This window comes from Notolepis coatsorum (genome assembly GCF_963971535.1).
Source record: "Notolepis coatsorum genome assembly, chromosome: 19".
In the NCBI taxonomy this organism is placed as follows: domain Eukaryota; kingdom Metazoa; phylum Chordata; class Actinopteri; order Aulopiformes; family Paralepididae; genus Notolepis; species Notolepis coatsorum.
In genome coordinates this window covers 58,140,372-58,153,049 of record NC_140183.1, presented here as the reverse complement: position 1 = coordinate 58,153,049, position 12,678 = coordinate 58,140,372, and the positions used below count along the sequence as shown (strand labels likewise).

The window sequence follows — 12,678 nt, the reverse complement described above, 5'->3', positions numbered from 1 at the left end:
CTCAATACACACAATTGTTAAGGCGATGCAGACCAGAGAAAGACTTTTGTCTTGTTTACATCAGGGTCCCCATTTTCAATTCATAGTGACATTTATGACATACGTACACAACATACATGACATCATGACATTTATGGCATAGGGACATACATGATATACAGGTATATAGTACTGTTACATTTGTGACATATACGATATGCAAATATACAGTACTGTTACCCATAGATCCTAACAGAGAATATATACATATGATGGTGGGAGACTGTACATTAGGAGGGGGTGGGTGGGTACTATATCAGAGCCCTAGTAATCATATCAGAGCAATAGTAATCATATCAGAGCCATAGTAGTCATATCAGAGCCATATTAATCATATCAGAGCCACAGTAGTCATATCAGAGCCATAGTAATCATATCAGAGCCATAGTAGTCATATCAGAGCCATGTCAGCAGTATAATGTACTGCTTGCAGCGTTATGAAATGCACCTAACATCAGATTCTTTGTTAATGCCTCATATTTATGAATGAGTTACATCCTTCAGTCTTCCATATGGCCCTATCTTTATGGCCCTAACATTGTGTCCCGATGAACAGCTGACTTGGAGAAAGAGCCATTTCCCGCAGCTAGGAGACGGAGGAATGAGGGGACAATTATGTAACAATTATATTGTCGGAAGGCACAGGGTTTCTTTTCATTCTCTTCATCTGGATTGGAAAATAAACTATCTTTCTCTCTTACCTTCTCTGTTTGTCTTTCTCTCTCTTTTACCTTCGGTTTGTCTTCCTCTCTCTTTTACCTTCTCTGTTTGTCTTTCTCTCTCTTTTACCTTCTGTTTGTCTTCCTCTCTCTTTTACCTTCTGTTTGTCTTTCTCTCTTTTACCTTCTCTGTTTGTCTTTCTCTCTTTTACCTTCTCTGTTTGTCTTTCTCTATTTTACCTTCCCTGTTTGTCTTTCTCTCTCACCTTCTCCGTTTGTCTTTCTCTCTTTTACCCTCTCCGTTTGTCTTCCTCTCTCTTTTACCCTCTCTGTTTGTCTTCCTCTCTCTTTTACCCTCTCCGTTTGTCTTCCTCTCTCTTACCTTCTCTGTTTGTCTTCCTCTCTTCCTTACCCTCTCCGTTAGTCTTCCTCTCCATCTCTGACCTATACACACACATGTCATTGTCGTGTAACACCCCGCGTGTTTCCGCAGATGAAGCGGCTGGGCTCTGCCGTGGGTTTTGGAGGCGGCACCAGCCAGCTGCTGGAGGAGGGCTCCCTGCCTCGGCCCCTGCTGGAGTCGCCGCAGAGCTGCGTGGTCGACCTGGCGTCGGGGAACTCCCAGGCTCTACTGCCTCTCACCACCAGACACTGGACAGAGTCTGTGAAGAAGATCCTACAAGAGTATGCTCAGAGATACTCACTCTTACACAGATGAGACACTTTACTGATAAAGAGTCTATACGGAAGAGTTACAGATAAAAGCCACACATTCTGCACACCTTTAAACATTTATTGTATGTTTTAATTGTAGCTATTTATCCAATGCTTATCCAGAGCAACCTTGAACAAGCTCAACAGTAGAATGTAGAATTGGCTCTGATATTCGGGTTGGATTGGTATCAGCATTTTCTTTTAAAGACAACTTCCATATTGGAAACCAAGTCATGCATATATTTTGCACCCATGTTTTTCACCCGATTCAGCAGGATTGGACAAAAGAGATGCATAACTATGTCCCCTAAAGATATGCTGTACGTTTAGTTGAAATTGGTGCAAGAACAAAAAAGCCCTCGGGGAGGAAACAATTACCGTAATTCCTCTAATAGTAACCCCGGCTTGTATTTGTTTCAACTGTAGCGGGTACCAGGCTTGTATTAGGAGGAGGCCTGTATAAGAGGGAGGCCTATATTTCAAATTTTCAAACGGATCATAATGAATAAATCAACATTTTGTGTCAGTTTGAACCCAGTAAAATGTACTGGGTTCATTTATTGAAACCAAGTACTGTATGAAATAGTAAACAGTGCAATACAGGTGGTCACTGGTCATTTCAACGTTTTCAAAGTGAAATCAAGTAACTAGCTCAGTATGCAGCTCAGTATATTAGTAACCCGGCTTGTATTAGGAGGCCGGCTTATAATTGCTTAGCGCAAGAGCGCACCCGGCCATTAATAGAGACCCGGCTTGTATTTGAGACCCGGTTACTATTAGAGGAATTACGGTATCTAAATTGCGGGAAATCCATTATGGCAGACTTTAAGGATCCTTGAGGCAGAATTGTTCATCATAATGAAATACATAGGAGCAGTTTCACATCTCTACTGATATCATATATCTCATGAGATACTGGCGTTTGCATTTGTGACTCAACGCTTGTTGTAGCGCCACCACCATGAGGTTTGTTCGTTCCACTTTTTTGTGTCATTACGTAACTTTATCAGCATGTCGAATTGCATGAAAAGCGACGCATGCATTGAGACACACGTGGCAGAAACTTAATAAATAATAATAGATTTTTTTTTGTTTTTTTTGTTTAAGCCCTTTTTGAGTTTAAGCCCTTCAGGGCTCGCCCCCTAAATACTGCAGAAGAGATGGGTGACAGAAATATGAAGATAAGAGAAATGGAAAGTGATTATTAATGAACATGAGATAAGATAAGATATTCCTTTATTGATCCCCTTGGGGACATTTGGGGTGTTAGTTTCTTCATTCATAAATACATAATTCAATACCGTAATTCCTCTAATAGTGACCCGGGCTTGTATTTGTTTCAACTGTAGCGGGTACCAGGCTTTTATTAGGAGGAGGCATGTATAAGAGAGAGGCCTATATTTCAAATTTTCAAACACAGATCATAATGAATAAATCAACATTTTGTGTCAGTTTGAACCCAGTAAAATGTACTGGGTTCATTTATTGAAACCAACTACTGTATGAAATAGTAAACAGTGCAATTACAGGTGGTCACTGGTCATTTCAACGTTTTCAAAGTGAAATCAAGTAACTTTACCTTAGCAGCTCCGGGTACTGTAGGTAGCAACGTTAGCTCTCATAACGTTAGCCAGTTAGCAGCTCCGGGTACTGTAGGTAGCAACGTTAGCTCTCATAACATTAGCCAGTTAGCAGCTCCGGGTACTGTAGGTAGCAACGTTAGCTCTCATAACGTTAGCCAGTTAGCAGCTCCGGGTACTGTAGGTAGCAACGGTAGCTCTCATAACGTTAGCCAGTTAGCAGCTCTGGGTACTGAGGTAGCAACGTTAGCTCTCATAACGTTAGCCAGTTAGCAGCTCCGGGTACTGTAGGTAGCAACGTTAGCTCTCATAACGTTAGCCAGTTAGCAGCTCCGGCAGGGGCGTCGTTCTGGTATGGCAAGGTATGGCACTCGCCATACCTTGGCAAAAAAAAATTTAAATACATTTTTTTTTTTTATAATTACAATTTTTTTATGTTTATTTAGAATTCAAATCTCAACATTATGAACGAAGCTTCGAACTATTCGGTACAGCCCTAGCATGTTTTGATAACGTTAGCCAGTTAGCAGCTCCGGGTACTTTAGGTAGCAACGTTAGCTCTCAATAACGTTTCCACTCGGAAAGTAGTGTCGCCATGCTTGCTCTGTTGTTGTTGTGTTACGTGCTGCGCGTGACCCGTGTTCCATACGGAAGTAAGGAGAGGTTCGCTCACGCGTATATTAGTAACCCGGTTTGTATTAGGAGGTCGGCTTATAATTGCTTAGCTCAACAGCGCACCCGGACATTAATAGAGAGTCGGTTTTTAATTGAATACAGGTCACTATTAGAGGAAATACGGTATATAATTAAATAAATATATATATTCTACAGTGTAAGTAGCAGAAGTGTGTGTGTAATAAGTGTGGTGTGTAAGTCTCTAGTGCTCTTGTGTGTCTGCTCATGGGATAATGTAGTCTGTCCGTCAGTAGTCTGTTGGCCCGGTGGAAGTAGCTGTTATCTGTAGCTGTGCATCTTCTGGATACTTCACATTTACTGCAACTGAATATCGGCCCCAAATATTGTCTCTGCCTCGTTGATTACTAATAATCGTTTATTGTATCGGCCCTGGAAAAAGAACATTGGTCAAGCCCTAGTTAGTAGAATGAGCTCAGTCTCACACCACCGCCAACATACCATTGCAGCCAGAACCAGAAGTCCAGAGGGCAAATCACGAGTGCCCAGTAAATGAGTAGCCTTCATTGTACTAAGGACAGATGATAACCATTTTACCCCTCTAGTTCTTAGAATTAGGGGTTAGAAATTTGGACGGTATGGTCTAAAATGTATATCACGGTATAATTTGAAGCATAGACGGTAACGGTATATATCACGGTATCGTCGTTTTTGATAAAAAATGTTTTTATTTTATTTTATATTATTATTTTTTTTTTTATAAAATATATATATTATATAATTAGACTTGTACTTGTATTATCTGCGAGACATCGCCACCACGCAACAAGCTCCACTGTCTGTGTGTACTCTAGTAGCCTCCAGCTACGGCCAGGATTCTCCGGAGCTGCACCTGGACCTATACTCGAGTAGCCTCGAGCAGAGCTACGGCCAGGATTCTCCGGCGCTGCACCTGGACCCTATTGGCATAACGTTACTTAACTGTGCTCAGCAAGCCCTCAGCTCGAATACGCATCGAATCAGTGTTATAAGACATTGATATCAGAAGCTATCTGTAGCTACTGCTAGCCGGATATATAACGTTAATACAACGCCTCAGTGAATTATTTAGTTCAATGGGACATTTCGTTTTGAACGGTGAACTAACTTGCGCTAACGTGAGCTAACAGGTAGCATACACGTCTACTCTCTACTAGACTTTGTGGAGCGTTTGTTGATTGATTGATTGAAAACTTTATTAACAGATTGCAGAATGGGTACAATACAGTACAGCTCAATACACACAATTGTTAAGGGGATGCAGACCAGAGAAAGACTTTCGTCTTGTTTACATCAGGGTCCCCCATTTTCAATTCATCAGGACATATATGACATACATGACATACAGATAGTCAGTACTGCTACATCTATACATTTATGACATACCAGATTTGCAAATACAGTACTGTTTGTGATACAGAAGGAGTCAAGAAAAGGGAGTATATACATTTGACGTAGAAACTGTACATTGGAGGAGGTTGGGTGGGGGGGGGTTGGGTACGTTGGGATATTGACAACCATACTGGGTAATTTACATTGGAGGTGGGGGGGGGGGGGGGGGGGGCACACTGTATAAACAAGCAAAACTGTACATTGAGGGGGGGGGGGGAGACACTGTACAAACAAACAAAATTGTACATTGGACTATTGACAACCATACTAGGTAAATGACTGTACATTGGATTGATTGATTGATTGATTGAAAAGTTTATCAACAGATTGCAGAATGGGTACAGTACAACTGTTGGGTTAGGATATTTACAGGGGCCAGTGTTGAATTGCAGTCTCCCGTAGGTGTCCCTTGAGAGAGGTTTTGAAAGTGGGTAGTGATCCACATTCCTTTACAGCTTTGGGTAGGGCGTTCCACATTGATGTGGCATAATTGCGAAACGTGTTTAGTCCCTTATTTGAGCCGAATCTGGGTTTAACATGATTTGTGGAGCTCCCTCTGGTGTTGTGATCGTGGTATTCACTGACCTTTGGGAAGTATTTTGACATGTACATGGGTACCTTGGTCGTGTAGTGTATCTTGTAGACCAGGCCCATTGCAAGTTGCTGTACTCTGTCGTCTACTCTAAGCCATCCTAGGTTGTCAAAGTGGGCAGGGGTGAGGTGGGTTCTAGGAGTAAGGTCAAGCAGTAGTCTGACCAGTTTGTTTTGAGATGTTTGTAATTTTGTTTTTAGCGCCTTTGAGGTGCTTTGGTACCATGAGGTGCAAGCATAGTCGTAGTACCCCTGAATCAGTGCTCCTGCCAGAGTCTTCAGGGTGTTGATGTCAGGAGCTATCGGTAGCTGGCCGACTAGATACCGTTCGGTTAGACAATGCCTCATCATGTATTAAACTAAAAGTGAATAGTTGACTGGGTCATTTTGTAACGGTAGCTACGCTAACGTTAGCTCAGGGAGACGCCGCCGTCCTCCCACTAGACTACTAGACCCGTGTTTACATGCGTGCGGTAGGGGCTGGCACGCCCACTGCGCGAAGCCTCCTAAATAACTTTTTCCAGTTCGCACATATCTATTATCTATGACTAATTCTATCTATTTTTAGGGGCAAATGCGAGTGAAATAGTCGCGCTGTGGTTACATGACGTCATTGCTATTTTAGAGCTGCCCTACCGGTTACACGGTATAGTCAAAATCCATACCGTAGAGCAAATTCATACCGTTTATACCGTATACCGTTTATACCGTCCACCCCTTTAGAATTCCAGTATGTTATTTCCATGGCCTTCGGAAAGTGCAATCAATATTTGTAAACATGAGCTCCTCTCTCCCAAAGCCAGAAACCAGAGAAGAATCAAACTTGTGATGTCATCAGGTATAAAGTCTGGAGCTGCTCCATTGACAATGACTGGGAGACTGATTTTGTGGACCCACAGAATCTTTGTTTGAGTTTTTATATACATGAGCTTTATTTTATGGTAGTGTTTTCACTTCTGAAACAGAAAATGTACGGGTATATGTGTGTCACCTTTACCGTCTTACCCAATTTATTGTCTATGGAGCAGCTCCAGACTTTATACTTGATGACATCACACGTTTTGAGTTTTAGCGCTCTAGTCTTTGGATTAGAGGGAGAGTTGTTTGTTCTCACTACTATATTTCTGTCTTAGACCATAGGAATAACATGTATCTCAAGCCCCGCCCTCTTTTCTTTTGAAGCAACAGTTGTGATTGGAGGTTCAAGAAAAGAGGGCTGGGCTTGTGATGTTGAGCTATAGATTGTGGATGAATATGCACAGAAACGTACACCATGCAAATGTTCATGCTTTATTTGTTTTAAACGAGACGATTTAGAAATGGGCAATGGGAAAATACATTGCGTTTTCAAAATGGTGGACCGGCCGGAAACAGCAATGATGTAACCACTACACCTCCCTATTTGGGTGTAGTTTTCCCTTTAAAGCTAACCTTCAATCTCTCTTCCTCCAACCATCCGCTTTCCCACTGGCGCAGGAATGGCCTTCGCTTCATCACAGAGTCTGAGATCGGATTGGCCGCCATTTATTCCTCCTGCAACAAGCATTGCAATCCATCCAATCTACTGCCGGATTCAGGTTGGTGGGACTGATGTATCAGAACCTGTGTTGCTTTAGAAGTCCTTAGATATTCATCCTTTTGTGAGTTCTGAAGTAATGATTGATTTCTTGATTGATTTTGCATAATTTCTATGCTTTCCTGCTGATAATAAATCAATATTATTTTTTTTGGGGTGGGGGTTTCAGAGTCGATGAAATCTGTGAAGCCCACACTTCCAAACGCCACTCTGTCCCAGAATGCCCCAGTGGATGAGACCGTATTGCCAGCATCATCTCAGAACATCACAGCATATGTAGCTAACACAGAGCTGTCACAAAGGTACACACACAAATACAAACACAGACACACACAAACACAGACACAAACACATTTGGTCACGTCTTAAACATGACGCAGTACTACATTTATACACACACTTTTCAGCAAGTCTGACCAAGGTCTGTCGTGTCTTTACATTTACATTTAGTCATTTAGCTGAAAGCTTTTATCCAAAGCGATTTACAAGTTCTGTACAACAGGTCAGCAGGAAGGGTACAACTCTTTCAGCTGAGTAACAATGTTCATCAAACAGTGTTGAAACTTTGGTGCTGCAGTGTTGAGTGTATAGTAGTAGAGACATATTAGCATAGTGGAAACCTCAAGTCAAATATGTCAACAAAATTGGCACGAAGTGTTGGTGTTTTATGTAAGATAAGACACATTCTAAACCAAAAAACACTGTATACACTACTGTACGCTCTTTCTTCCATATATGAACTACTGTGCGGAGGTGTGGGGTAACGCCTTCAAAAGCACTCTACAACCAATATGCACCATTCAAAAAAAGCAATAAGAATAGTCCACCATGTTGGATATTATGAACACACAAATAACTTATTTATAAAGCTACAAACATAGAAATGTATGGACCTAGTTGATTTAAAAACTGCTCTCATTGTATACAAAGCCAGATATAAATTAATCCCAGGCAACATTCAAAGATGGTTCAGAGACGGGGAAGGAGAATATAGTTTAAGAGGGAGAGGGAATCTTAAACAACCAATGGTACACACTACGCTGAAAAGTATGTGCATATCCGTTTGTGGAGTGAAGTTGTGGAATGACCTGAATACATTAAAATGAGTAAACATATTGCTCAATTTAAAAAGCAGCTTAAAAAATACACATTAGAGATATATAGAATTGAGTAATGCGGATAAACAAAGTTATGTTATATTGTGTTATGTAGTGTTGTATTGTATTTACTGCTGTCAAGCGACTCAAGTTTTTTTTCTTTTTTGTACTATAAGTCAAAGTATAGTATATAATGTATTATACTAAATTATAGTGATGCACCGATGTGAAAATTGTGACCGATATTAATATTGCTGTTCTGGCCTATACCGATATTTACTGATGTTGATATCTCTGTATAGAAAACACTTTTTTATGATAATCAAATAAAGAGCTATTTTCCAAAACGCATTTCTTTTTTACTTTTGTAACTTGTTTTCAGAAATGACAGATATTTGGAAACTATTTAAGACCAAAACATGTAAAAAAAAATATATATATATAAAAGAAAAAAGAAATATATATATATATTTTTTAATATCGGCCCTATCTTGTTATCGGACCGATACCGATGTGTAAAAAAATTACCATATCGGCCGATATTATATTGGTGGCCGATATATCGTGCATCACTACTAAATTATGTTAAATTGGGGCGCCCCAGTGGCGAACCACATAACGCGCTGAGTCGCGGCACGGCCGACCCGGGTTCGATTCCCGGACCCGTCGTTATTTGCCAAATGTCTTCCCCCCACTCTGTCTCCCGTTCCTCCTCTCGCTCTCTACTGGACTGCCCAGTAGTAAAAAGCGATAAACGCTAAAAAATAAATCTTAAAAAAAATATATATATATATATATTTATGTTAAATCAAGTAAAATTTAATGGAAGAAAAAAATATTTAATGTAAGGGGGTAGGGATTAGAGGATGACATATTTTCGGGATTCCCGCAGGTCCCGCGGGATTCACACGGGATGGGAGTCAATTTCACTTTGAATCCCGTGATTGGGCAGGACCGGGAGTAAAAGTCAACGGGAGGGAGCAGAAGGGAGTGATCAATGGGATTTGGACAGGAGTGATACATCGGTGCATCACTAATAGTGTTGTCACGATACTGGAATTTCTAACTTCGATACGATACCTTGAAAAGTATCGATATTCGATACCATTTTCGATACCACAGGGAAAAGATTTTAATCTTAAAATGTAAATTTCTTTATTAAATGTATTAATTTATTTTTAGCTTTTGTTGCTGGTCGATTCTCCTCACCTTCTCTCTGGTATTATAAGAGAAGAGAAATATAACACTTTTAAAACCCTTTGTTTTAGGGCTGGGCGATATGGCCTAAAAATAAAATCTCAGATATTTTTTTTTTAATCCGATTTACGATTTTAATCGATTTTTTTCTCTTGAAAACTAGAAATTCAAATAACCTTTGTTTTTATTTGACAACAAAAAATATCAAACCAAGATGAATTTCCCTATTGGGATTGAAGTGCAAACCTAACTTTCACCAATCTTCATTTAAAAAAATGTATAATAATAATATATATATAAAATGTTACTCTTGATCAAACAAAGATGAATGTCCCTATTGGGATTAATAGTGCAATAACTTTCTTTTTCACCAAACTTCACTTAAAACAAATAAAAGGTGCCTCTTAATCATCAAACAAGAATGAATTTCCCTATTGGGATTAATAAAGTGCAAATCTAACTTTCACCAAACATCACTTTTTGTAAAATAAAAGGTGACTCTTGTTTTGAAAATCGATAGTGCAGAAAGTATCGATATTGCGGGAAATTTTTATTGAAACTGTTTTAAATATTCAGAATCGATATGTATCGAAAAATCGACATTTTTGACAACACTAATCACTAATGTAAATGTTTGGTGGTTTTATATTTAACTTAGGCAGACATCAGGGCATGTACAGCTTTGCTATGAAAAAATCGGTCTGTGCGATGAATGAATTTACTGCACTAGCACCCATGCGATAGGCATTCGGTTCATATCGATACTCTTATTTTGAAAATCCTGTGGCAGGTCTCATTTCCGCCCAAGCGCAGCTCCAGCCATAATATCTATGGCTCCGGCAGCTAACAACGTTCGGTTCATATCGATGCTCTTATTTTGAAAATCCTGTGGCAAGTCTCAGTCATTTCCTCCTAAGCGCAGCTCCGGCAGCATAGCATGCTATGTTATGTTAGAGTGCGCATTTTGCTACCAGGAAATAAGTCCCTGCCTGTTTTCCCCCGCAACGCTTCCAATGCATCTTACATGCTTTGCATCCTCACCAAAACTAACTAGTTAGCTGCTACCGGTAACTAAGCTAATCTAACCCAGCTCAGAGGCAGAGAAAACAGTGAGGAAAGGGGGGGGGGGAAGCCTCAGCCTCTCTGTCCCTCTCTCTACGTCAATGATTTCAAGTAGGTGAGGTCAAAGGAGTTTGATTTACTGAGGATGGCCAGATAATGTTGATATTTAAACATAACAAATATAATACATAATAAATATATACATGATCATGCAACATAAAAAAAATTAGGAACCGTTTGGGAGAGGGAGGTAGGGAGGGGTTTTTAGGTTGTTGTGTTGTGAGTTCCAAAAAATTTAACTTAGTTATTTCAAGTTTAAAGCTCAATATATCAAAACGTGGCACTTTACAGTGAACAGGAGGTCTATTTGTATTAAAAACAATAGATTGTTGTTCATTTAAATGTCTGGAAGAGCTACATTTATTTTAATTCAAATTATATTTTCGTTACCTTTTTTGAGTTGATCTAAATATTACTGATTGTGTTAAATGGGCTTATGATATCGTCTTATATAGATTGCAGGCACCTGCATCGTATCGTATCGTGGCAGACTTTGTGATATCTGCAAATATCGTATCGTTGTCCAAAGAATCGATATCGTATCGTATCGTGATGAAACAGGCGATTCCCACCCCTAGTAGAGTCCATACATCCAACACCAAATCCCATAATTCCTTACACCTACCGTGTCTGGCTGTGTGACGTCAACTTGTCAGCATGAAAATGACAGCCAAACATGGCACTGCAACTAAATAAAACAAATACAATAGGCAGGCACATTTGTGACTGTTACAAATATAACACGTTTTATACTTGTGCTACAAGATTTTGGCCTGTGCTACAAAACTATCAACCTCTGTAGCACCAGTGCTATGTGCAAAAAAAGTTAACATACAGCCCTATAGACATGATGTGACCCATGCATAGCTGTCAACCCTACCGTTTTTCCGGGATTCTCCTGTTTTTTTGACCCTCTTCACGCCCTGTTCACGGTTCACGGATTGGCACGTATTTTGTACTTATTAATTTTTACAAAATTGCTGCAATTCTCCTCCGTGACGACAGGTGGCAGCAGTGTAGATTAGACCGTTATCACAGGAAGTCAGACCGTTGCGACCCGAAGAAGAATAACAGCGACGCGACCGGATAAAGCTCAGAGCTCAGGGGAGAGAGTAGACTGATGCACCGAGGCGGACCGAGGGTGTCAAATCAACTTAGCCAGTGTCTCTTGATTGCCCACTCTGTGGCTTTTGTCTCTGGAACAAAATGTTTGCAAATCTTCTGTGGATAAAACAATACAAAGTTACTGTATGTGATGCAGGAATGTTTAAATGTGTTGGTTGGTGAACAGCCGTTTGCTCTGCGCCTCCACTGTCCCCTCCTGCCATTCCTCCACGGAGAGCATGCCTTCACTGACGCCCAATTTCCTGAATGCGATTTATACATATAAATTGATCCGTTTTAAAAGTTGTCGTGAATTGTCATGGTATGACAAATACAGTTACTGGTAACTCGCAGGCATTGCAGAGATATTGAGGAAAAACACAAAATCGCATTGGCTTTTTTTCTATCATTTTTCTCTGTAGATTGATTGATTGATTGATTGAAAAGTTTATTAACAGATTGCAGAATGGGTACAGTACAGCTCAATACATACAATTGTTAAGAGGATGCAGACCTGAGAAAGACTTTCGTCTTGTTTACATCAGGGTCCCCCATTTTCAATTCATCATATGACACACACGACATACAGATCTATACATTTATGACATACCAGATTTTCAAATACAGTACTGTTTGTGATACTAAAAAAATCCAGAAAAAGAGTGTATATACATTTGACATAGAAACTGTGCATTGGAGGAGGTTGGGTAGGTGGAGTGGGGCTGTACATTGGAGGTGGGGGGGGGGGGGGGGGGGGGTTGGGTAGGGGGGACACACACTGTACATTTGAATACTGACATACATTTGACATAGAAACTGTACATTGGAGGAGGTTGGGTAGGTGGGGTGGGGTTGGGTGGGGCTGTACATTGGAGGTGGGGGGGGGGGTTGGGTACATTGGAATACTGACAAAGCCATGCTTGGTCTTTATTGTA

At 40.3% G+C, this 12,678-nt stretch overlaps 1 protein-coding gene across 1 annotated transcript in view; it reads left to right on the top strand.

Annotated features, from left to right (window-relative positions):
* The window catches only part of nbn (nibrin), a 43,751-nt gene that overhangs the window by 22,488 nt on the left and 8,585 nt on the right, over nt 1-12,678 (top strand). The window contains 3 exon segments of the mRNA XM_084335832.1: nt 1,192-1,382; nt 7,124-7,224; nt 7,393-7,525. Of these exon segments, the coding sequence (XP_084191958.1) occupies nt 1,192-1,382; nt 7,124-7,224; nt 7,393-7,525 (425 nt within the window).